This window comes from Mus musculus, chromosome 4 (genome assembly GCF_000001635.26).
Source record: "Mus musculus strain C57BL/6J chromosome 4, GRCm38.p6 C57BL/6J".
NCBI lineage: Eukaryota > Metazoa > Chordata > Mammalia > Rodentia > Muridae > Mus > Mus musculus.
The window spans coordinates 155,992,843-156,018,563 of NC_000070.6; the positions used below are offsets into that span (position 1 = coordinate 155,992,843).

At 47.2% G+C, this 25,721-nt stretch overlaps 2 protein-coding genes across 6 annotated transcripts; both read left to right on the forward strand.

The window, feature by feature from the left end:
• Sdf4 (stromal cell derived factor 4) lies at positions 1-20,768 on the forward strand. Of its 4 annotated transcripts, NM_001302467.1 has the most exons (8): positions 63-164; positions 311-492; positions 3,347-3,676; positions 6,556-6,692; positions 7,828-7,941; positions 15,945-16,103; positions 16,302-16,477; positions 16,932-20,768. In NM_001302467.1, the coding sequence occupies exons 3-8, from the start codon at positions 3,354-3,356 to the stop codon at positions 17,106-17,108; spliced, it is 1,086 nt and encodes a 361-aa protein (NP_001289396.1). In that variant the 5' UTR covers positions 63-164; positions 311-492; positions 3,347-3,353; the 3' UTR covers positions 17,109-20,768. The 4 variants fall into 4 exon arrangements, with proteins under 4 accessions (NP_035471.1, NP_001289396.1, NP_001289398.1 ...); NM_011341.5 differs by having other exon boundaries at positions 1-492; NM_001302468.1 differs by lacking the exons at positions 63-164; positions 311-492 and adding an exon at positions 495-727.
• Tnfrsf4 (tumor necrosis factor receptor superfamily, member 4) lies at positions 20,753-23,771 on the forward strand. 2 transcript variants are annotated; one of them, XM_006538724.3, is made up of 7 exons: positions 20,753-21,164; positions 21,386-21,508; positions 22,060-22,167; positions 22,544-22,610; positions 23,036-23,232; positions 23,336-23,431; positions 23,520-23,771. In XM_006538724.3, exons 1-7 carry the CDS (start codon positions 20,768-20,770, stop codon positions 23,588-23,590), a joined length of 1,059 nt encoding a protein of 352 aa, XP_006538787.3. In that variant the 5' UTR covers positions 20,753-20,767; the 3' UTR covers positions 23,591-23,771. The 2 variants fall into 2 exon arrangements, with proteins under 2 accessions (XP_006538787.3, NP_035789.1); NM_011659.2 differs by having other exon boundaries at positions 20,853-21,164; positions 23,312-23,431; positions 23,520-23,747.
• Positions 23,772-25,721: the final 1,950 nt, after the last annotated feature.

The window sequence follows — 25,721 nt, forward strand, 5'->3', positions numbered from 1 at the left end:
CGCGACTCGGAGACTGGAAGGCTCGGAGGCTGGAAGGCGCCTGCGCGACTCGGACGCTGGAAGGCGCCTGCGCGACTCGGACGCTGGAAGGCGCCTGCGCGACTCGACTCGGACGCTGGAAGGCGCCTGCGCGACTCGGAGACTGGCGCGGCCGGTTAGGCCTGGTAACGTGGGAGGAGCCCCGAGGCGCACCGTGGCTGGGGGTTTCGACTCCCCGGAGCTGATATCCAGGGCGGCTTTGAAGGATAGGGCTGGGCCCAGAATGATTGACACGTGACCCCGCGCGCCATTCCTATTGGTTGCTTCGCAGAGGCTGCTTCCGCCCATAAGAAAGATGGCGGCTTCGAGATTCGTACCGGAGGCCGGGTGTTTTTTTCCCCACCGTTCCCGGTTGTCTTATTCGCCCCTTCCCGGAAGAAAGATGGCGGCGGCCTGAGCCGAGTTCTGCGTAAGACTTGGCGGGCGCCCAGACCCGGCGCATCAGAAGCCGGGGTGAGTGAGGGGTCCCTGCAGTCGCCGTGCGAGGGGCGGGCTTGGGAGGCCATTCGGGTAGCGTTCGAATCGCGCCAGGTCTGAGCCGGCTCGACCCCGCGGGCCGCCCTCTTCCTCGGCTGCTGCTTCCGGAACTCACTGCCGCGGGGGATCTGAGGCTCGGGGCTCTGTTACCGGCTGGCGTTGTGACCTCAACTTGTGGTCCAGCAGCATCTCTGCCTCGGTTTCCCCTTTGGTAAAACGTGCGCCATGAGTTCTAGTAGTGTGAGCTGGAAATGGAAGGCCTGGGTAAAACCTTCCTGCCCAGCCCGGGTTGGTGGGCGTTCTTCTCCGGTACTGTTCGGCGTAGTTCTTAAACCGACATTGCTTTTACTTACTGTTGTTGTTGTTGACGTTTTTCGAGACGAGCGAGCTTTCTCCGTGTAGCTCGGGCTGTGCTGGAGCTCACTCTGTAGACCAGAGTGGCTGCACTGGAACTCAGAGATCGCCTGCCTTTGCCTCCTTAGTGCTAGAATTAAAGGCTTTTTCTTTTCTTTTACTTAACTTTTTTTTTTTTCTTCCTGCCAGGCTTTATTTCTTTACATTCCTATTTTTGTGTTGCTGGAGGAGATCGAATCCAGCACCGTAAATGCTGGGCAAAGGCTCTACTACTGGGCTAAATCATCAGTCCACTACCAGCTTTTGGGCTGTTTTACACTGTTGGTTTTTAGACTTTGGTGGTCTTTTTTTTTTTCCCTTTCCTCTTTTGTTGTTGTTAGCGATAGGTTCCAGACAGGGTTTCATGTAGCCTGCCTGAACTTACTATGTAGCTGAGGCTGGCCTTGAACTATTGAGTCTACTGCCTGTAACTCGAAGCAAGCCTAGTCAGTCTGCTTGGCAAGTTCCTGGCCAACCAAGGCTTCATTGTGAGACCCTGTCTCAAAACAAAACAAAAAAGCAAAAGAAACAAAATATATAGTTTGATTTCATCAGAATTATAATGTAAGGATGGCAAAGAAGTACAGATATTCCCCCAGCCACCCTGTGTATTCCTGAAACCTAGGTGGAACTAAGTCCTGAGTAGACTGTTATAGGTACAGCAAATTTTAATTTAGAAATTAGGCCCAGGTAGAGATTAACAAATGATCATAAAACAGTTGTGACTTTGACAAATAGAATGCCATCTGACTTCGATTGATGGCAAATCAAGGGGTATCATTGTCACCTCCACTACAGGTGTCACTAGCATTCCTTTTTACTACTGGTTGGAAACTGATATGTGTAGAAGCTATGACAAGATGAAACTCCTGAGTTTCATGCCTGTTTTCTTCTCCTTGTATTCTTACACCCGTCTCCTCATCATTCCGGGGCAAATCCTTGAGCATTTCCCAGAATTCTCTCTACCCCTGCCAGATGTCCCACCTCCTATTCTCTGCCTTAGCTCATTAACCATAGGCTTTTTTATTGACAGGTGATGCTTATAATAGATTCTCTACAGCAAAGGTCAGATGCCTTAACCAAGGTCACAGAGCTCTGTGGTCAAGCTGGGGTCTGGAGAATGAGTGACCGCAGCCGTCCAATACACACTGGAATAGTGATTAGGGAGGAATGGAGTCAGGTTTACGTTGTTGTGTTGTTGGTGTGTGGGGTTAGGGTACAGGAAGTGCTGCAACTTTAGCCTGGCCAAGTACATTTCTCCAGTTTCTTTTTTAAAAAGTAAAAACATCATTTGTTGTTTTCCTTTTTCACTTTTTCTTCTTCATTCCCCCCCCCCCCCCCCCCCCGGTAGTGCTGGGATCAGCCCTAGGACTTGAGCACACCAGACAAGTGTTTCACCCCTGCCTGAGCTATATATATATAATATATATATATATATATCCCTAGCCCCTTGTGTGTGGATCTTGTTTGGAGATAGGATCTTACTGTTTATCCATGGCTGGCTTGGAGCTCACAGTGTGGACCAGACTGGCCTTGAACTCAGAGATCCACCCATGTCCACCTCCTGTGTGCTGGGATTAAAGTTGAATGTCACCATATCCTGCTGGAATATATGGTTGGTCCTGATTATTAAATCATGTTATGAAATAAATATATTTAGTGAAGCATTTGCTTCCACTTAACTGTGGTGGTCTGTCTTTTTTTTTTTTTTTTTTTTTTTTCTCTCCCTGAGACAATACTTCTCTGTGTAGCCCTGGTTATCACCCAAGTGCTGGGATTAAAGGTTGATAGTGAGAATTTGGAATTTTGGTTGCTTTAAAAATCACAAATATTATAAGGGTGTGCTTCCATTTTAATCCCAGGCATAAAGATGTGGGGCTGCTCTGGACTCTCCATGGCAGCTGACTGTGATTTGCCTTGCGCTGTAGCAGAGGCGTGGTTTTGCCAGCTATAGAAAATGTTCTGCGATTGATTGACATTTGGAATTCTGGGAACTTTTCAGAGGATATATAAATGCTAGGGCACCTAGAGGTGTGATTGGTGGGTGTTCAGGGAGGTTGGTTATGGTTTGCTAGTAGTCATTCTCAAAGAAGAAACAAGAGAAAAAAATTAGATGCAGAGATCTCTCTTTCTCCCCCCTCTATCCTTCTTCTCTCCTATCTAGTGATAGGGGATGAAACCAGAGACAGATAAAGGATGGGAAAAAGAAGAACCCACAAAGTAGCAAAGACTGGCTACAAAGGAATGTGCCATCACCCCTGGCCTGGTCTGTCTGTCTTTGTAGACTGTCAGGTTGTGGAGCCAGCCATCAGCCTTCAGCTTTCCTGGCAGTGCTAGTAACCCAGAGACTTTGTAGTATCCAGGGCTCTAGTTTGAGCTGTGATTTCCCTTTCTTCCTTGCTACCTCTTACTCCAGCTCTCGGTTCACACCTTGCAGGAGTCCCATGGTCTGGCTGGTGGCAATGACGCCCAGGCAGAGTTCCCTCTGTGGTCTAGCTGCTCATGGCCTCTGGTTCTTGGGCCTTGTCCTTCTGATGGATGCAACCGCTAGACCTGCCAACCACTCATCTACTCGGGAAAGAGCGGCTAACAGGGAGGAAAATGAGATCATGCCCCCAGACCACCTGAATGGGGTGAAGCTGGAGATGGATGGACACCTCAACAAGGACTTCCATCAGGAGGTTTTCCTGGGAAAGGACATGGATGGGTTTGATGAAGACTCAGAGCCACGGAGAAGCCGGAGGAAGCTGATGGTCATCTTTTCCAAGTAAGTGTCTCCTGTGTCCTCTGCAAATGCATGCTAAGGCATCCAGAACACAGATATTTACATTGCGATTCATAACGTAGCAAATTTACAGTTATGAAGTAGCAATGAAAAGAATGTTACGGTTGGGGGTCACCACAACATGAGGAACTCTGTATTAAAGGGTTACAGCACTAGGAAGGGTGAATTTGAAAGGACTTGGAGGGCCTAAGCTGGGCTGCTTAGCTATGCCTCCGCCATCATAGCCAGGAAGGCCTCAAGGTAGACTTCTGCCCCTGCCCCACCTCTTAAGGACTTTGTGTATGGCTGTTCCAACTATAGACTTTATCAGTTGAAAAGCATAAAGCCAGGCCAAGTGGAAAGGAAAGTAAGTGGTCCTAGCATGTTATAATTTCAGATAGAGAAGGGCTGGCCCAGGGCTGCCTAGGAAAAGATATAACAAATCAATATGTTAAGAGCTGATGGGGGGAAGGGGACATAGGCTGGTCTGTTTGGGTACCTACATTCCCTCCCTCCCTTCCTCCCTCCCTCCCTCCCTTCCTTCCTTTCTTTTTCTCTGTGGTAAGATCTTACTGTGTAGCCCTGGCTGGCCTTGGACTCACAACTGGTCCATCTGCTGCTGCTTGTCTGCTTGCTTGCTTGCTAGCCTGCTTTGTGGATTTTTAGAGACATGATCTCTCTATTAAATAGCCCTGGCTATCCTAGATTTTAATATGTAGACCAGCAGGCCTCTCTCTCTCAAATCCAGGGACGGATAATGTCCACCGTCACACCTGGCTCTATCTCTGCTTTCTCAATGCTAGGATAATGGTTTCTGCAACCATGTCTACCTTTTTTTTTTGTCTTATTAGGTTTTACATTTAATTATTTTTTGAAATGCAAGGACAATTTTATTAGAGTTTGGAAGAAAAATAACCCAGGGAGGACAAACTGAAAATCTCAGCAGTTGCCCTAACCCTAACCTCAAGTGGAACATGCCAGGAAGGAAAAAAGCCATGCCATTTGAGTTACTGGCAGGGAGGTCCACCACATGGCAGCAGGCAGCCACATAACAGGGAGAAAAGGTGTAAGAAGAGGGTCTGATGTTAACCCTGTTTCTCAATTGGTCCCTGATTTGTTAATAAAGAAGGCTGGGGGGGCCAATTGTTGGGAGCGGTGGGCAGAGGTGGGACTTCTGGGCCCCAGGAGGAAAAGGCAGACTTAAGGAAGGAGAGGGGCTTTTTTGTCATGTTTTGGAGGAAGAAGGACATAACAGTCATGTAAGGCCTCAGGGAGACGAGAGCCTGTGGCCCCGCTGTGGGTGGGTGAGTGGCCGAGGATGAGCCTGTGGCCCTGCTGTGGGGGAGTGGCCGAGGATGTTTGGCAGGGGCTAGGTGGAATAAGCCATTAAGTTCAGGGCGGATGGGGAGATGAAGATAATAAATTGGTAAGGACATGGTGGAACGAACAAAAGGGAGCCAGGAGGGGCTGGTAGCACTGCAGCTCCTAAGCAAAGGTGGTAGGTTTTTAAGAACTACACGCAACAGAAAGGGGCTTTAGAGAAATAGTAAGGAAACTCAGAGAGTTAGAAAAGGCGTACCTAGGTTCTGAGCATCCAAAAGAAAGAGACAAACTAAAACAAAACCAGAAAGCTGCATCTTTCTGAGTTAAGATTTAGGTGGGTGGACTGTGATGGTTTGTATAGGCTCAACCCAGGGAGTGGCACTGTTGGGAGGTGTGGCCTTGTTGTGTCACTGTGGGTTTAATACCCTAGTCCTAGCTGCCTGGAAGCCAGTATTCCACTAGCAGCCTTCAGATGAAGATGTAGAACTCTCAGATCCGCCTGCACCATGCCTGCCTGGATGATGTCCTGCTTCCACTTTGATAATGGACTGAACCTCTGAACCTGTAAGCCAGCTCCAATCAGCCCCAATTAAATGTTGTCCTTTATAAGACTTACCTTGGTCATGGTGTCTGCTCACAGCAGTAAAACTCTAACTAAGTCACAGACTGAACTGAACTTCAATATAGCTCAGTCTCTCTCTCTCTCTCTCTCCCTCTCTCTCTCTCTCTCTCTCTCTCTCTCTCTCTCTCTCTCTCTCTCTGTGTGTGTGTGTGTAGGGGGGAATGGATGGAAATAGAGGACAGCTTGCAAGAGTTATTGCTCTTTTTCTACCATGTGGTTTCCTGGCATAAAATTCAGATTGTCAGGCTTGGTGGCAAGGGCCTTTTCTCTCTAAGCCATTTTACTAGTCCTGATGCAGATTCTTTTTGATATTCCCTCTGCTAAATGTGTTTTGTTTTGGAGTTCCTGTAATCTATCCCCAAGTCCCAAGATCTCTGTTACTAAGGCCTGGGTTTTATTCTTGAACGAAAGTTAGGTTTCCAAAGGGACTTTGTTATACATTTGTTGTGAAGGAGCTTGTGTGGTTTAGCTGAAGTATATAAACTGCTGTGATTAGAAGAGTTATGAGCCAAATATGGTAGTGCCTTTAATCTCAGCACTCAGGAGGCAGAGGCAGGTGTGTCTCTGAGTTCAAGGTCAGCTTGCTCAACAGGACAACCAGGGCCAATAGAGAAATCCTATCTTGAAAAACTAAACTAAACAAACAAATAAATGAACAGAGGATTATAATGCCGTCTGTCGTACCTCAAGTGAGAGAGTCTCTTCCCAGTGATGATCGATTTTGTCCTCAAATAGCAGCTCCTGACTTAACTGCTCACCCACAATTTTCCTTACAGACCCTGGTCCTCTCTCATGGCCCCTAGTGAGACTTCCAAATGGAATGTTAGTTTGTGGCAGGTTCACAGCTACTTCTGTGTAATTCCTGAAACCAGGAGCATTTGCCTTTCTATTGAGAGTCCTAGAGCCTGATCTGATGCTTGCCTTTGCCTGCTACTAGGGTAGACGTGAACACTGACCGGAGGATCAGCGCTAAGGAGATGCAGCACTGGATTATGGAGAAAACAGCAGAGCACTTCCAGGAGGCCGTCAAGGAAAACAAACTGCACTTCAGGGCTGTGGACCCTGACGGTGACGGTACAGTGGGGCCAATTGGCAGAGCTGGGTGAAGTGGGTGAAGTCAGGCAGGAGACTGCAGCCTTAACGGTAGAACCTGAGTGATGTCCCCAGGCCAAGGGGCAGAAAAGTAGATGAGGTCACAGTAGGACTAGGGTTGCTCTCAGTGTGAGGTAGTCTCTGATGGTAGCTGTGTGCTTGTTGAAACTAAAGGACACAGCAAGTACTACATTGACATAAATGTTTTTTTGTAAAATTCCATGTATATGTGTACACATGTCTGTGGAGGCTGAGATTAACATTGGGTATTTTGAGTCCAGAGCTCACTGATTTCATTAAATAACCAGCTTGTGCCAGGGATTCCCTGTCCCTGACTCTCAGTGCTGGCATTATAGGTTGGCCTCCACATCTCCGGAGCTTTTACATAGATGTTGGGGACTCAAATTCTGCTCCTCATGCTTGCACAGCAAATGTTTCACCTTGAAGCCATTTCCCAGCTATGACCCAAATATTTTAGTTGGAATACTAAATGGAATACTAGGTTATGCGGTTGTGGCCTATGCTTTTATTCTCAGTACTCAGGAGATAGAGGCAGGTGGATCTCTAAGTTCTGGGCCAGCCTGGTCCACAGAGTGAGTTTCAGGATAGCTGAGGTTAGACAGAGAAACCCTGTTTTGAAAAACCAGAGAAGAAGAAAAGAAAAGAAAAAAGAAAATACCAGAATCTTAATAATTCAGGGCTAGCCTGGACTACATACTGAAACTACTTCTCAGTAAACCAAAACCACCCAGTGTCTCTTAAAAATTTGGGGTTTCTTTCTAGTGTTCTCCCATCTTATGCTGCCAGTCAGTATCTCTCTTGGCCCTGAGGGGTGAAATTTCCCCCTGATTCTGCTGGTAAAGAAGTTGGTATAGGATACTGGCCAAAGCTGTGGGGTGGGTATTGGTTGCTCTGCCCCTGAATGCCACCCTGGCAAGATATCTGGAGCTATACACATCTTCAGCCTCCGCTAGTACTAGACGCCCAGCACCGAGGAGTTTTTACCCTCTGCCCTGTGATTGCCTGTAGCTCAGGATTTCTAGCAGGTGTCCTAAAAGAACTGTCTTTTTCATGACCTTCCCTGCCAAGTGTCTTAACCAGGGTGCTCTCTTTTTAGGCCATGTTTCCTGGGATGAATATAAAGTGAAGTTTTTGGCAAGCAAAGGCCACAATGAAAGGGAGATTGCTGAAGCCATCAAGAACCATGAGGAGCTCAAAGTGGATGAGGAGAGTGAGTGCTGGGTACCAGCCAGGTCACGTTGCTGGCGTAGGGTGGGCTGGGCTGGCTAGGAGTAGAGGGCTGACTCTGTCCTGGGTGAGACTTGGGATCTGGTGCGCTCAAGTCGAGGCAGGGAGGACATGAATCCAGCAAGAGAAGGAGCAGCCTTTGTCAAGGCCTTGAGTCACAAAAGCTAGGCAATGACACCCACTACACTCAGTGGTGCCCTGGGACCTCAAGAGTGATGTCACTTCCAGGTGGAGGCATGGACAGTCTGGTTTGGAGGTAATGTTAGGCATACTGGTCTTTGGGGCATGGAGCACACAGGACTCAGAGAAAACTGGGAAGCCCTCGTGGCAATTGTCAGGAAGGGAAGTCTGGATAACTAACTAGCTTGTAAAGCATAAATAAAGGATTTTACTCATTACTGCCTCGAGTCCAAGACCCCTTCCCCTTCCCCTCTTTCCTTGTCCATATAGTGATTCGTTCACAGTGCTTTCTGGCTCTGTAGAGGGTTAGGACTTGTGGTGTCCTGTAATTCTCCATAGTCATGCATACAGTTCTTGGCAGATGTGCACACTGTAACACCTGTGCCCTACTGTCTCAGTCTGTCTGTGTGCAGATGTGCACACTGTAACACCCGTGCCCTACTGTCTCAGTCTGTCTGTGTGCAGATGTGCACACTGTAACACCCGTGCCCTACTGTCTCAGTCAGTCTGTGTGCAGATGTGCACACTGTAACACCCGTGCCCTACTGTCTCAGTCTGTCTGTGTGCAGATGTGCACACTGTAACACCCGTGCCCTACTGTCTCAGTCTGTCTGTGTGCAGATGTGCACACTGTAACACCCGTGCCCTACTGTCTCAGTCTGTCTGTGTGCAGATGTGCACACTGTAACACCCGTGCCCTACTGTCTCAGTCAGTCTGTGTGCAGATGTGCACACTGTAACACCTGTGCTCTACTGTCTCTGTCTGTGTGCAGATGTGCACACTGTAACACCTGTGCTCTACTGTCTCTGTCTGTGTGCAGATGTGCACACTGTAACACCCGTGCTCTACTGTCTCAGTCTGTCTGTGTGCAGATGTGCACACTGTAACACCCGTGCCCTACTGTCTCAGTCAGTCTGTGTGCAGATGTGCACACTGTAACACCCGTGCTCTACTGTCTCAGTCTGTCTGTGTGCAGATGTGCACACTGTAACACCCGTGCTCTACTGTCTCAGTCTGTCTGTGTGGCTGACTTCAATAGAGGCCACCTGCAAAGTAGTACCTCATACCTTTCTAGCATCACAGAAATCCTGGAGACATACTGACCATGATGACCCATGTGAAGTACAGTGATGACCAGTATTTTAGTTCTGTACTTTTCTTTTCTTCTCTAGTTTTTTTTTTTTCTTTTTTCTACCAGGCTGGCCTCAAACTCAGAGACCGATCTGCCTGACTCCTGAGTGCTGGGAGTCGAGGCATGTGCACCACCGTCTAGCTTTTTTTTTTTTTTTTTTTGACAAGATTTCACACTGTAGGTGAGGTTGGCCTTGAATTTGCTGAAGTTTCCCTTCCTCAGCTTCTCCAGTGCTGGGATTGTTGGTGAGAGGAACCCTAAATGGCCAAGTTCTATTCATTCTTAAATTTCTTCAAATTTCTCCTCCTAAAGCAATGTCTGCCTTTCCCCCACCTTACTGTGTTTTGTGTTTCCATTAGTTGCGCTTCATTTCCTGCTGCTTACTGGAGGGCCCTTGTCCTGTTCCTCTGGTGAGACCAGTATATGCCTGTCCAGGTTGTAGGAAGTTTTGAAGATGCTTTTCAGAGCTTCAGGGAGTCTGGTGCCCTCACAGCAATCCATCTGTGACTCCTTTGGGATGTAGTCTCACTGTGGCCATTTTACTCTGGTGATGAACAGTGATGTGGGAATAAACCCTTTCATTCCTAACTTGCTTTTTGGTCATGGTGTTTCATTGCAGCAATAGAAACCCTAAGACTTGGGCTGGAGAGATGACTTAGCAGTTAAGAGCATTGACTGCTTTTCCAGAGGTCCCGAGTTCAATCCCCAGCACTCACGTGGTGTCTTGCAACTATCTATAATGGGATCCAATGCCCTCTTCTGGAGTGTCTAAGATAGCAACAACAGTGTACTCATATATATAAAAGAAATAAATAAATCTTTAAAAAGAAAAGAAACCCTAAGACAACTATCTAAGGTCTTTACGCCTGAGGTCCCAACTCAACCACATCTGATCTTCTTGAGTATTGGTTAGTTTTCTCTGTGATAAAACATTATTAAAGGCAACTTAGAAAGACTTTATTTGAGCTATGGTTCCAGAGAGTTTGAGTCCATAATGGCAACAGGCGGTAAGCATGGTGGCAGCAACAGTTAAGTTGGGAACTCACATCTTGAACTGCAAGCATAGAGCAGCGAGTGAACTGGAAGTGGCAAGACTCAAAAGCCCACTCTCTGAATTACTTCCAGTAAGGCCTCACCTCCAAAACTGCCTTGTCTTGGTTAGGGTTTCATTGCTGTGAAAAGACACCATGACCAAGGCAACTCTTAAAAAGGACATTTAATTGGGACTGGTGGGAAGCAAGACAACATGCAGGTAGATGTGTATTGGAGAAGGAGCTAAGAGTTCTACACCTTGCTCTAAAGTCAACAGAAGGGAACTGTTCCATACTGGGTGTAGCGTGAGCACTAAGAGACCTGGAAGCCCACCTATACAGTGACACCCTTCCTCCAACAAGGCCACACCTCCTAATAGCGTCACTCCGTGTGGCCAAGGATTCAAAATACATGAATCTATGGGGGCCAAACCTATTCAAACCACCACATTCCCATAACAGTGTCATCAACTGAGGATCACATGTTTAAATGCCTAGACGATGAGAGGCACTGGTAAAAGAATTATCTTTAATATAGATGTAAGCATTGAATTAATCTGGTGGCTATATTTCTTTACTTTATGCTAGTCCCCAGTGACCACACAGAAACCAAGATTTATTTAAAACTGCACTTCAAAGTTGAGCAGTTCAGTGATCTCCTTTAACCTCCCATGCTAATCCAGCTCTCTTCCGTCCCATCCCATGGTGCCTGCATGTTATTATTGGTCTGGCTCTTTGGGCTTCAGGTGTGTTTCCATGATCTCTCTCCAGATCTCTTCCTTATGGCTCCAATTCCTCCATCGTCTTGACCGATCTGATCTCCCTCTGTCCTTCCTATGCCCACAGATATCCTGTCCTAGTCTTTATTCTGATCACCCAGTTCTGGATGATCAGCGTTATTGACAAGGCAGAGAATAAATGGTAAGAGTTGTTTACACAAACTGGAGACATTAGAGTCTTGGTATAAGCATCACAATGCTGTGTACAGATTGAAACAAGATACAAGGGCAGAGACAACAGCATTTGAATAACACAAGTAAACTTTACACAATGTATAAAAACATTGTGCCTAGAGGCACTTCTCATTAAAACCACTGCATTCTACTTCCTGGCCCCTTTAGTCTCATGACCACATCATAGTGTTGTAAGGTTCTGATCAGAAAGAGAGACACCAAGAAAGAGAGACACCAAGACGTTTCCGGAAAAGAGCAGCTTCAATGTGAGTGCACAGGTTCAAAACGCACTCTGTTCATAAAAACCCTCAAGTGCAGTGAAATGTCTTTTGTTAGATTTTAGTTTCTTTATCTCTCATATATGTTAACTTGCAGTTTCATTGGCTACTTAAAAATCTTAAGATGGTACAGAGTTGGCTCAGTAGTTAGGAGGATTTGTGGCTTTTTTCAAAGGATCTGGGTTCAATCCCACCATCCACACGGTGACTCGTAGCCACCTATAGCTTCTGGTTGCTGGGGAATCTAATACCTTTGAGTACTAGGCACATATGTGGCCCACACACATACATGCAGGCATAACATTCATACACATAAAATCTAAACTTTTAACATTCATACACAAAAAAACTTAGAATGAGATTCTAAAGATGTCCTGGATTTGGGGGTGGGGTGGGGTGGGGTGGTACTCAGGATATAGCAAGGTCTCTAGGAAGGCTTACTAAGCAAAGAGGGGTTGGGAGAGATGTGTTTAAGTTTATATATACCCAGGTTGTTAAGAATGGGACACTGCTTGGCCCATATGACTATTTTTTTGTCTTTATTTTCTCTGGTTCTCAAAGACCCCCTGTGACAGTAGTGCAAAATGCTTTTAGTTCAACTTCAAAAGTCTCCATAGCCTTCGTTTGCTCGTTTTTTTGAGACAGGGCCTCTCAAGCCCTTGCTGGCCTTGAACACATAGAGAACCTCCTTCTTTGGCCTCCCTAGTGCTAGGAACAGGCATGTACCACTATGCCCAGCTTCCCATTTTTAGATTTCCAAGGCAGAGTAAACTGACAGAGGCAGAAAAAGATCAGGATCTGACCTTCAACAGAAGATATTACTGTTTATTGTTTATTTTTAAAGATTTATTTATTTATATATTCTCTCTATATATGAGTACTCTGCATGTATGGCTGTATGCCAGAAGAGAACATCAGAGAGAAGAGGGCATCAGATCCCATCACAGATGGTTGTGAGCCACCAAGTGGTTTCTGGAAATTGAACTCAGGAACTCTGCAAGAGCAACTAGGACTCTTAAGCACTGAACAATCTCTCCAGCTCTGATACTATGTCTATTAACACACAATGAGATGCAGTCTTTCTCCTGTGGGAAACTGAAGGGTCTGCCAGGGGAAAAAGCTGGCTGTAGCCCTTTATAGGAGTAAGATGAGGGTCTTGGAAGTAAAAAAGATTGTTGCAGTGCCCAAGGTGAGACAGACTTTTGGGCAACAGGCTGTCTCAAAAGACATTCCTTTCTGGGCTGACGGAACACAGTCAGTTGTAATCTCACAGGAATCCTATTTTTATAAGCAAAGCAGTCTATCTCCCGTAGTCTTTACATAAGCACTGTGTGAACGTCCATTAATGCTTTGTAAAATAAAAAAACCAAATTATATACTCTCAACATATAATGGCACAGAATATACAATTCCTATTCTAAAAGGGAGAAAAGGAAGCATTGTGAGGAAGTGCCAAAGTATTGTACGTCTGAAACCCAGCAGGGCGGACGCCAAATCCTACAGCACCGCGTCCAATACCAAAGGGCTTAGATGACATTGTCCCTTCTGCTTTGCTGCTTGTAGCATACATGTCTGACTTGGGTTGGTTCATCTGCATGTAGGCAGCTCTCCTTGGCAGATAGACCACAAGTCTGGCATCTTCACCATCGTAGGGTTTCTCCCACAACCCAGCTTCATGTTTATACCTTCACTCAGTGGCCTCTCAGGGCCTTCACACAGGGCCTCCCTGCCACAGGCTGCCTAGCCTCAGCATCAGTTTAAGATTGTAGCGGAGGAATCTATCACCTCTTTCCCCTTGGATTTTGTTTGTTTGTTTGTTTGTTTGTTTGTGTTTTTGGTTTTTTGAGACAGGGTTTCTCTGTGTAGCCCTGGCTGTCCTGGAACTCACTCTGTAGACCAGGCTGGCCTCGAACTCAGAAATCCGCCTGTCTCTGCCTCCCGAGTGCTGGGATTAAAGGCGTGCTCCATCGCCGCCCAGCACCCTTGGATTTCTTGTTTCTAAAGTTAGTACCACATGGTGGGCACTGCAAAGTTGAGCTGACAGCTTGGGGAGGTTCTCCCAGGAACCGTGTTAATAGCAGTTTTTGTTTTCTCTTTCTTTCTGGGAGCAGAAAATTCCTTAGGAATTTTGTAATTTGAAGCTTAGCGGGCTGGGATCTTGCCATGAGGGCATCCTTCCCTTTGTTTCAGTGCAAATCAGACCTCTCTTTAATGACACCAATCTCCTTAACAAATACAAGCTTTTCCAGCACATGTCTTAGTTATAACATTAAGCTTCTTAATATAGTTTCTTTTCTCCAAACTGTACACTTTATATTTTTTTCTCCCCTGCTTGTTTTTTTTTTTTTTTTTTTTTAGATTTATTTGTTTATTATATGTAAGTACACTGTAGCTGTCTTCAGACACTCCAGAAGAGGGAGTCAGATCTCATTACGGAAGGTTGTGAGCCACCATGTGGTTGCTGGGATTTGAACTCAGGACCTTTGGAAGAGCAGTCGGGTGCTCTTACCTGTTGAGCCATCTCACCAGCCCTTGTTTTTTTTTTTTTTATTATAGACCAGTATAAACATTAATAACCATACCACAGGTTTAGTATTATACAGTCTTAAAAATCTCCACTGAAGAAATTACAAAGAAAGTCCATTCCCCGCCCCTCTGTGTGTGTGTGTGTGTGTGTTTTTCCCTACATGTATATGTATGTACCACGTGCATTTCTGGCATCCAAGGAAACTAGAGGAAGATGTCAGGTTCCCTAAAGACATTGTGAGCTGCCATATGGTTATTGAGAATTGAACCTAAATTCTTTGGAGAAGTAGTCAGTGTTCTTGGTACCCAAGTCTCTCCAGCTTCTATTTCATTACTTTTAAATTTAGCCTCATGCAAGTTCTTGGGACAGTGGCAAAAGGCAGCCAGATTATTTGCCAAAATATCACCAGATTGCTCTGTAGTCCAGTTGCTAATTGTTTCCCTCTGAAACCTTTTTAGCAGAGCCTCCACAGTCAGCATTGTTCCTAGTACTGCTGTCTCCCAGGTTTCCACTGTAATGGCCCTTTTGATTCCAGAGTTCCTAAATCTCCCACGTTCTTCCCCAAGCCAACAGGTCAGGCTCTTAAGAGCAACGTTGTTTTGTCTGGTACCAACCTCTCTATTGGTCTCTTCTGTTGCTATGGTAAAGAATCATGACCAAGGTAATGTACAGAAAGGACTTTATTTGGGCTTACCAAAGGGTAGGAGTCCATAATGGTTGACATCTTGCTCTCCAGGCATGAAGCAGACAGCGTGACCTGGAAGGGAGTGAGACTGTAAATATCAAAGCCTGCCCCAAGCGATAAACTTTCTGCAAAAAGGCCTCGCTTCTAAAACCTCCCCACACAGCACTACTTGGATGCATGTGTTTAAATGCACTAGATATGAGAGTCAAGGCACATCCTTGACCTCAGCACGGTGAAAGGCTCTGACTGGGGGATCTGAGCAGTTGGTGGATTCTGGAGGGGAGGGAGGCCTATGTCTCTCTTATGTAAGGCTAGTGGTTCTCCCTCAGTGCATGGTGAAGTCTTGGTAGAGAAGTCTACTTTATATCACATTTTGATTGTTTATTTTTACTTTTTGAGACATTCATTCAAATGATCTACCTGCTTCAGCCTCCCAAGCCGCTGGAACTAGGGGGTTGTGCCAAGATATCCCATTGCCCATCATCCTTTAAATGAGCCCTCTTATTCAGGTTAGGTTAACCCAAGAAATACGTGCCTGAAGGCCACTTGGTCTGTCTGGTGATCGGGTACCTGATGAGTCATAGAGGAACTGCTATAGTCAGGATATGGCCAGAGACAGACTCAGGACAATAGGGTAAAGCCATGAAGGCAGGCAGGGATTCTTAAGGTCCCTAGAGCTGAGCACCTGGAAGCCTCGACACCAGAACGTAGTCCCTGACTGTGTTGAGTCCCAGATGGAGAAAGATTATTTCTGCCCTGGGAACATGGGAGACCTTGGAGGATGCATAGGCAACCATTGTTCAGAAGAACAAGGGGAGTTTATGGGAAGCTTAGCTCACTACCTCAGTCATTTCTAGAAACTGGGTTTTCTGTATTCTATGCTCTCTGAGTGATACTGTACATGAGAAATGTAGAGAGGAACAAAAGTGACACCTTTGTTCCTATAGACGTCAAAAAGAATGAGTCAACCTCAGTCTCAGTGAAATTTCCATTTCTGCTGAGGAATAAACAGCTTGGAGTGTGCACGGATGGCAGGTTGGGCAGTCTCTGGGGGTTTGTGTGTCCCTACTAGGCTCTTCTGGGTAGCCTAGCACCCTTTGTCTTGACCCTCTTAAGTTTAAGCAAAACCTTGTGGAGCCTTATGAGTGTTTGCGTTCGTGTCCATTGTGCCTGGATAGTCACAGATGTGCCTCTTGCAGCACAGGAAGTCCTTGGGAACCTCAGAGACCGATGGTATCAGGCAGACAATCCTCCTGCAGACCTGCTGCTGACTGAGGACGAGTTCCTTTCATTCCTTCACCCTGAGCACAGCCGGGGCATGCTCAAGTTCATGGTCAAGGAGATCTTTCGGGACTTGGGTAAGACCTTTCCGCACTGTGACACTGTTTTCGGCCCGAGGGTAACCAATGGGCTGGGAGCCTGGGCAGAGGATACCAAGCCCCAGGGTAGGTGGGCATGGCCTGTTTGTTTTCTAAGGAGGTCCTTGGGTGGTACTTAGTGAGTTTCAGGTAAAGCCCCAGCTGAACACTTACCTCTCTTCAACCCCTTATCTGCAGATCAGGATGGTGATAAGCAGTTATCTCTGCCCGAGTTCATCTCTCTGCCTGTGGGTACTGTTGAGAACCAACAAGGCCAAGACATTGATGACAACTGGGTGAAAGACAGAAAGAAGGAGTTTGAGGAACTGATTGACTCTAACCATGATGGGATTGTGACCATGGAGGAGCTAGAGGTGAGCAAGGGAACTCATGAGTGTTGTTGTGTCCCAGGAAGGACCCTGGGTTTGGAGGCTCGGCTAATCCTACAGCTCGGTACCAAAGGAAAGGGGGCTTGCCTACATGATGCCCCGAGACAGTGCGCATCAGCGTTAATGTCCAGGTTGACGAGATGGAAAGGTCCTATGAAGCCTGTTGTCTGTGGAAGGCATCTGGGGATTTGTTTGTTAGTGCTTAGGATGAAACCCAGGGCCTCCAAACATGCTAAGCAATTGTTCTATCACAGAGCTACATCCCAGCCCTGTGTTAAGAGATTCTTAAGTCCCCTTATGGGACCAGAAAAGAAAACACATATTAGCCCCGCTTCTCAAGTGACCCTTGGGCTGCCGTGTAAGTATGGCAGCTGTGGGCTCAGGGCCTCGTTGACACTGTAGCAGGGCGAGGTCCCTGATTTGTGCCTTGGTCTCACAGAACTACATGGACCCCATGAATGAATACAATGCCCTCAACGAAGCCAAACAGATGATTGCCATTGCTGATGAGAACCAGAACCACCACCTGGAGCCCGAGGAGATCCTCAAGTACAGTGAGTTCTTCACCGGCAGCAAGCTCATGGACTATGCCCGCAACGTGCATGAAGAGTTCTGAGCATGCCCCTCAGCTGGGGCCAGGTCGCCAGTGTCCTGTCTGACCCTTCCCATGCTTCGAGGAGGCTATGGTCCAGTGAGACCTGTGGATGGCTGGGTCCAGATTGGGTCTAAAATGCTATCTACCCTGAGTCCGGAGGCTTCCATAGGCCCCAAGAAAGTGCTGTTCCAGAACCTCCTCCTTCTGTTGTGTCCATATGCTCTGGCTTAGCTCCTGCCATGGCATGGCCCAGGTTTATTAAAGATATGCTTAATAGGCTATGTGTCCTCTCCAGCATGTGTCTGAGGCAGTAGCCCTTCTGTACCAGTCATGAGCTGAGCTGCATTTGCTTGACCAAATCTCTTTTCAGTTGTTAAATTCTGTTTCTGAGAACTGCTTGGGATGGTTGGTTCAGGTGAGGGTGCTGCACACATGAGGGCCAGGAGCTCTGGGCTGGGCCCCTCTGTGTGCTTACCACACTGGGAAATAATGCAACTCTTGCAGTTTCCTTGAAAACTGAAAGATTACGATAAAGTTAGATCATATTTCTCTGGAAATGATCAGCCCCACAGCCCTGGAGGTGCTGCCTCGTTGGTCTTGGAGGCCATGGGAGTCGTCCCCAAACTCCTCAGAAACCCGCAGAGTCACTGTCTACCCTGTGAGAAAGTGCGGGTGCTTGTTGTAACAAGAATCATTACTTTAGCCAGCAGTAGTGGGTGGTGGTGCCACACACCTTAGTCACAGCACTCAGGAAGCAGAGGCAGGCAGCTCTCTTGAATTTGAGACCAGCCTGGTCTACAGAGCTAGCTCCAGGACATAACATACATCTCTGCTACACAGAGAATCCCTTATTTTGAAAAACAAAGCATATCATTATTTTAAAATAGAATTGCCTTTTTCTCACATTGTCTCTCTCTCTGTTTCTGTCTGTCTCTTTCTCTCCCTCTCACCTTCTCTCTCTCTCTCTTTCTTTCTTTCTTTCTTTCTTTCTTTCTTTCTTTCTTTCTTTCTTTCTTTCTTTCTTTCTTTCTTTCTTGTTGTTTTTTGTTTCTTTTTTTTTTTTTTCCAGACAAGGTTTCTTTATGTAGCCCTGGCTATTCTGGAACTCAGTTATCTACCTGCCTCTGCCTCTGCTTCTAAAGTGCTGGGATTAAAGATATGCACTGCCACTGCCCAGCAATACATTGTCATTCTTTAGATGGGGAAAAAAAGGAAAAAGAAACACTGTGGGCTAGCTAGTTTACACTAGAAATTTTTGAGGTGAACACTGGTTAAAGGGGTTAGTAGCTTTCAATAAACATTGATTTTCCTCATGATAGAAGTGAAAATAGGACCCAAAGGCCAGACAGGAAAGAGTACGATGGGATTTCATGCACGAGAAAAGGTTATGTGGGATGAGGTTGGGCCTTGAGTGTGGGAGCAGCAGCAGAGTCTGAGCTAGGCAAGGTCTCTGGGCCAGTGCTCTTGAAGGTTTGTTTTGGCACTCAGGTCCCCTGCCTTGGTGTTAAAAGGGGATAGAGTAGCTGTTAGGACAGCTGAGACCTCATCACGATCCCAGGCCTCTAGATACCTGTGTGACCCAGTTTTCCCACAGGAAGCTACTTCTGTGTGTGGTGTTAGGTGTGTGGGGTGCAAAGCATGGCAGCTCATTAGTCATTAGAGTGGAGGCACCGAGCTGATTCCTAGGCAAAGATGAGACTTGAAAACTCAGAATGGTAATGTGGACAGGAAGGTTTCAGCAGGTCCCAGAGTGGTCGGACACACAGCTTTTGAGTATGGTTCTCTCAGTAGACTTTTAGACTTTGCCACCATCCCTATCCTGCTCTGCTCGTGCCTTGGCCTGGAGATGGCATCCAGGACCATGTCTCCAGGAAAGGTGCAGAGCATCCTTAGAAGCCCGCTAGATACCTGACAGGTAGCTTATATAGTAGCGCCTGGTCTTTCAGAGGTTCTCATTACTTCCTGTCTGGTACTCAAGGGGCAGCACCCTGTGGGAGTTGCTTTAGATCCCTTGAACTGAAGGGATGAGTGGGGCCTAGGATTGCTATCTTCCCTGCAGTTTTTAGGGGCAGCAGCTCAGTGGATACAGTAAGGCCGGCTGCTGCTAGTGATCTTTCCAGTACCATGAAAACTACTCAGTTAAGCAGAAGGGACCTGCTGTCCTGTACAGATCCTCTGCAGGGGATTCTAGGAATGAAGGACACATCCAGGCTTCTCTGCACCTCTGTTCACCTGTGTGCAGATGCTAAACTGTTTGGCCAAGTGTGACAGCCAAGGACAGCAGAGTTCCGAGGGGAGGGGGGGGGCCCTTAGGGTGGGGTGCTAACTGTTAAGCTACCTGGTCTTAGGACAGACCACCTGCCTTCCTTCCTGCTCACTAGGACTAGAGAATGTTGCCCAGGATTCCCTGAGGATTCCTCTCCAGAGCCTTCACTGTACTCAGAAGCATGGGGAGGGCAGTCTCTGTGACCACTTGGCCCGTTCTGGGTTTTTCTATGTATTCCCTAGCTCACCCTGACCTTCCAGGTTAGGTGTTTCCATGAGAGGACTGGGGACTTCTGTTTTCACATGTGATCTTAGGTGGGGGATTTCCAGCCCCAGTCCTATTCCCTGCACTTATTTTTATTTAAACAGACTGTCTGTCTATATAACCCAGACTAGCATGGAATTCACAGCCATCGTGTTTTAGTCTCCTGAAAACTGGGATTACAGGTGTACACCACTATGCATAGCTAGCATGTAAATTCCCAGTTAGTTTGGGAATTGATAATTATGTCATATCACAGCTTAAATGTGTAGTAAAGGCACTGCCCCCTGCTAACTCATTTCCTCCTTCAGTGCAGTGGTTTGAGTGTAAGAAAAGAAGGCCCGCGTTGAGCTCACTGACACACACCTGTCGTCGCAGCATTTGGGAGGTGGAGGCAGGAAGATGGGGGGTACAAGGTCATCGAGATGGTTCACTCAGTAGAACTACTTGCCACAACCCAAATTTGGTCCTCAGTATCAACACCATGCAGCTCACAACTGCCTATAATCTAGCTCTAGGGGGATCAGACATCTCTGGCCTCCTAGGGCCACGTGTAAGTCCCCTCCCCCAACATACACACACACACACACACACACACACAGAGTTAAAAATAAATCTCTTTTTAAAAATCTAAGCATGGGCTACAGAATGAGTTCAAATGTTAGCCTGGGCAACTTAGTGAAACTGTTAAAAGAAAACATGAAGAGAGCTGTGGCTCTAGCTCAGTGGTCGAACGCTGCCCAGCAAGTAAAACGCTTAGGCTCTTAGCATTATAAAAAAGGAAGGAGAATAAATCCACTGGCACGGAGAGATGGCTAAGTAGTTAAGCTTGTACTGCTCTCTTGGGTGTTTTTGTTTTTGAGACAAAGTCTCTCTTATACAATCTGGCTGCCCTGAGACTTAACTATGTAGACTGGGCAGAGCTGCCTGCTTCCATCTCCTGAGTACTGGCTTTAAAGAAGTGTACTGCCATGCCCAGTGGTAAGAGCATGCGTTCTTGCAGAGAACCAAAGTTCAGTTTCCAGCACTCATGATGGTGGTTCACCACTGCCTATAACTCTAGCTCTTCTGACTTCCCTGGGCATTATACTTACCATACATATACCCTTCCCCCTCAAAAAAGAAATAAAATTAAAAATAAATTTTTTTCTTAATGCCTGTGTGCACGTGTGTGTTTCTTTGTGTGCTTCGTGTGCATATGTTGGGTATCTGCACCTCTCTTCACGTTCCCCAGCGGCCCAAAGCACTTCTTAGCTTATCATGGGACTCTGCATACGCCTGTGCCAAATACACAGGAACACGTTCACATACCTTCTTGCCTGTCCGCCTACTCTTCTTGCCCCACCTCCATAGTTCTTATAGCCACACCCTGCAAGGAAAAACCCCAGACTCCTGTGAAGGCAGAAAGCAGACAAGGATGTATGTGTGGGTTCAGCAGCCCACAGCCCTTCTGCTGCTGGGACTCACACTTGGAGTTACAGCAAGGCGGCTCAACTGTGTTAAACATACCTACCCCAGTGGTCACAAGTGCTGTCGTGAGTGCCAGCCAGGTGAGTAGCCTGGCTTTGAGATGTAGTGGCCGGGTGGGGGAGGGGTGATTCTTGGGGCAATGGAGACACAGGTCCAGAATACGTGGGGGTAAATGTCAGAGATTATTGTCACAAATGTGACAATGTCACAGACAGAGGCTGGTCCTGGGAGAGCCACGGTGCTGTGTATCCACAGTCCCAGGCCTTAGCTAACTTGTGTAACTTTCTGGGCTCCACTACAGGCCATGGTATGGTGAGCCGCTGTGATCATACCAGGGATACTCTATGTCATCCGTGTGAGACTGGCTTCTACAATGAAGCTGTCAATTATGATACCTGCAAGCAGTGTACACAGTGCAACCATCGTGAGTCCTTCCTACTCTTAACTCTCACTGTCCAGTGCGCAGGGACTAGCCACAACAGTGGGTGCCTATATTTCCTATATGATTGCAAAATTAACTTAAAGCCACAATGAATCCTGATCACTAAGGGGTCCTTAATAGCTAGCGCATTTCCTATGGGGTGAAAGTTCAGCCAGAGCCATGTGGAACTGGGGTAGAACACATGTTGACCATGTGGCCTTGCTCAAGCTGTTCTGGTGAGTAAGGCCCAGTTGTGGAGGTGGTAGGGTTATCTGAGGATTCTGACTCAGGCTGGAGACAAGTTGGGGGAGGATGGAAAAGGGAGATAGATCATAGCTGCCCTGTGCCCACTCAGTCGCTTTCTCCAGGGCTATCTGACCAGGAGGAACAGAATAGCCAGGAAGAGGGTCTTAGAGGAGAGGCCAGGAGGCAGGCTATCATACATTACTTCAGTTTCAGCTCTGCTCCTGTGCCATTGAGAAGGAGCAAGTCCATTTTGCCCTGTCCATAGGTCAGGGCTGGGTAAGCCTCATTCAGTCTCTTATCTTCCCTAGGAAGTGGAAGTGAACTCAAGCAGAATTGCACACCTACTCAGGATACTGTCTGCAGATGTAGACCAGGCACCCAACCTCGGCAGGACAGCGGCTACAAGCTTGGAGTTGGTGAGCCTCAGGGTTGTCCCTATACCAGGCAGGCGCGTGTCTGTCCGTGGGATCCAATGTATGCTGGCCCCCTTGAATCAAGGACCATGATAATGGTATAAATGAGCCTTGCTCCCACTTTATACATTGTCACTTCCCCAGCATCTCTAACTACTCTTAACTGAAAGCCCCTCTTCCAGTGGGTCAGGCCAAGACTTGGATTCAGGGTCAACCTTGAGGTCAGTGTCAGTCGGAAGCGTGCGGGAAAGAAGGGACTTGCAGAGGCCAACCTTTGCATCTGTTTGCACCAGGGAATGAGCAATTACTCTCCCTTTCGGCTCCACCGGCATCCAGGGCCTGATAGCACCAGAAAGCTGACTTTATGTCTTTGCTGCAGACTGTGTTCCCTGCCCTCCTGGCCACTTTTCTCCAGGCAACAACCAGGCCTGCAAGCCCTGGACCAAGTGAGTACTGTGGCTGGCTAGGGGTATGGAGGGAATGGGACCAGAGGGTTTGGGCATTTAAGCGGTGCTATCTAGATGACTGTGATGGACTGGATAAGAAAGCCCTGTGCTTAGGGCATCTGACATCTGACATCACGAACACCAACACAGGCTCTACTGTGCAAGGGGCCCCTGCAGATTGAGAGGGGCATGTGAGATCCAAGCCCAGGCCCAGGGACATGTTTGTTCTCACATTGTAGTTCTTCTCCAGGGGGCTACAGAAGTATAGGGTAGGGGTTTGAAAGGGCAGAACCCCAGCCAGGAGCAGGCCAGGGATGAAAACAGGGTGAAGACAGACGCAGACATAGGTACCTGCCTTGTGGGTGGAAGTCTTGGCAGAACTGAAGATGGCTCAGTGCAACTTCCAACACTGTCTCGTCCCACAGTTGTACCTTATCTGGAAAGCAGACCCGCCACCCAGCCAGTGACAGCTTGGACGCAGTCTGTGAGGACAGAAGCCTCCTGGCCACACTGCTCTGGGAGACCCAGCGCCCTACATTCAGGCCAACCACTGTCCAATCCACCACAGTCTGGCCCAGGACTTCTGAGTTGCCCTCTCCACCCACCTTGGTGACTCCTGAGGGTAAGGGACACTGGCGCAGTGGAGGATAGGGAGAGAACTCAAGGGTGAGCGAGTTTACTCAGTTGGCCTCTCCTCATAGGCCCTGCATTTGCTGTTCTCCTAGGCCTGGGCCTGGGCCTGCTGGCTCCCTTGACTGTCCTGCTGGCCTTGTACCTGCTCCGGAAGGCTTGGAGATTGCCTAACACTCCCAAACCTTGTTGTGAGTATCACATTGGGCTCAGTAAAGCCTACCTCCTTCACGATGAGCCATAGCTCCTCACTGCTCTTTCCTTCTGTGCTTCTCTTAGGGGGAAACAGCTTCAGGACCCCGATCCAGGAGGAACACACAGACGCACACTTTACTCTGGCCAAGATCTGAGCATTACTACAGGAGTGGATTTTATGGGGCACGGACAACCCATATCCTGATGCCTGCCAGTACCCTCCACACCGTTCTAGGTGCTGGGCTGGCTCTGGGCTTTCCTATGTATGCTATGCATACTACCTGCCTGGTGGTGCTCCTAATAAACATGCTAGCAGCTGTGAGTCTGTGACTGGCACTAGGGCTGAGGTGGCCTCCTATTCTGGTTGGGGAGGGTTTGGGGCCAAAATGAAGGTCCACTCAGAGACCTACACTTGGTCACATGTACTCCAGTGTGAGTACGGGTATGGAATTCAGAGACCTGAAATGCCAAGGGGAAAGTACCTGGGGAGCCAACTGGCAACTCGATGAGCAGTCCAGAGTCTTACTCTAAGGCAGGGGTTCTCAGCCTTCTTAGTGCTGTGACCCTTTTAATACAGTTTCACATGTTGTGGTGGCCCCAAACCATGAAACTGTTTTCTTTGCCTCTTTTTTTTTCCATCTTTTATTATTATTATTATTATTAGGTATTTTCCTCGTTTACATTTTCAATGCTATCCCAAAGGTCCCCCATACCCACCCCCCAATCCCCTACCCACCCTTCTTTGCCTTTTGATAACAATAGTTTTGCTACTGTTATGAATCATAATGCAAGTATTATTGAGATAGAGGTTTGCCTAAAGGGCTGCAGCACACAGGTTAAGAAACACTGCTCTAAGTGGACCTAAGAGTCTTAGCCAAATGGAAAAGTCCTGGCAAGCAGAGCCTAAGTACCGAGGTCATCAGCGGGGCTCATGAAATGCGGTGTTTCTTTCACCCCTGTAGCTCAGGCAGCTAACCAGAGTTATCCTTTCTCTCCAGCCACATGAATGGTGAGAAGGGTTTGATGGTCCTTTGTAGCAACAGTACTGCCCTTCACCCAGCAACTCGTCTTTGACGATATTCATTCCCCTTGCTCTATTCCACTCTTCAACGTTCTCAGCTCTTTCCCTCCACCATGTTAACCATTGCAACTGCGGACCCAACTCTAGTATAGCCGTTACCAGGCTGTAGACCAGGCTGGTCTTGAACTCAGAAATCTGCCTGTTTCTGCCTCCTGAATGCTGGGATTAAAGGCATGCGCCGTCACTGCCCGGTTTATGCTGGTGTTTCAATTGCAGTAAATATGGTCATTTGCAGAGACTGTGACCAAGCTGCTAAAGGTCTCAGATCTCAAAATGCCTGGTTCTTTAATTGTGGGAAATATGGTCAATTCCAACAAAATTGTCAACAAGGCATCTCTACAGGCAATGGGTTTTCTAAAAATTAACCAGAAAGAAGGCCTAGGCATCCAGGGACGTGCAGGTAATGTGGCAAGGGTGGCTATTAGACCAGTGAGTGTAGGTCCAAAAGAGATATTCAAGGTAATTTATTACTATCAGGAAACAGCCTTTGGGGCCTACCTAATTCAAAGTAATTTATTACCATCAGGAAACAGCCTTTGGGGCCTAGCTAGAGACCCCATCATAAAAATTATAAGCCTTTTCATCTAAGGAGTGACATGCAGACTAAAAACCTAGAGATTGCATATTTAATGCACTGCAGGCAGCAGGGATCTAGTTTTGGCCAAGGGTAAACATCTTCCTCTATTCCCCAAAACTCAGTGTTATTAAATAACTACTGAAGTTTATGGTCCTTTGCCATCAGGGATAGTAGGGGGGATCTTGGGAAGGAGTGGGCTGACTTCCCAAGGATTCATTGAGCAGCTAGGAATTATAATTTATACATGAAATTTCAAAGGAAAAATTGAAATTATGACCTATGTTAGAGGGAAATGCATGGGCTGGAGAGATGGCACAGCGGTTAAGAGCACTGACTGCTCTTCCTGAGGTCCTGAGTTCAAATCCCAGCAACCACATGGTGGCTCACAGCCATCTGTAATGAGATCTGACGCCCTCTTCTGGTGTGTCTGAAGACAGCTACAGTGTACTTGTATATAATAAATAAATAAATAAATCTTTTTTTTAAAAAAAAGGAAATGCAATTTAATGCAGGTGATAGGACTGCTCAGCTGCTACTACATCATAGGCAAAGCTGCTCCTGTAGAAGGAACAGGAGAGGTCTCTTGAAAACCTTGGCCACCAACTCAAAAAGCATTTTTTCAATGAAA

Excerpts from the sequence above, each read along its gene's own strand:
- Tnfrsf4 (XM_006538724.3), top strand. The coding sequence starts at position 20,768 with ATGCCTGTGTGCACGTGTGTGTTTCTTTGTGTGCTTCGTGTGCATATG. Across the intron at positions 21,165-21,385 it reads CTGTCGTGAGTGCCAGCCAG|GCCATGGTATGGTGAGCCGC; the intron begins GTGAGTAGCCTG and ends GCTCCACTACAG. Across the intron at positions 23,432-23,519 it reads TAACACTCCCAAACCTTGTT|GGGGAAACAGCTTCAGGACC; the intron begins GTGAGTATCACA and ends TGCTTCTCTTAG.
- Sdf4 (NM_011341.5), top strand. The coding sequence starts at position 3,354 with ATGGTCTGGCTGGTGGCAATGACGCCCAGGCAGAGTTCCCTCTGTGGT. Across the intron at positions 3,677-6,555 it reads CTGATGGTCATCTTTTCCAA|GGTAGACGTGAACACTGACC; the intron begins GTAAGTGTCTCC and ends GCCTGCTACTAG. Across the intron at positions 7,942-15,944 it reads GCTCAAAGTGGATGAGGAGA|CACAGGAAGTCCTTGGGAAC; the intron begins GTGAGTGCTGGG and ends TGCCTCTTGCAG.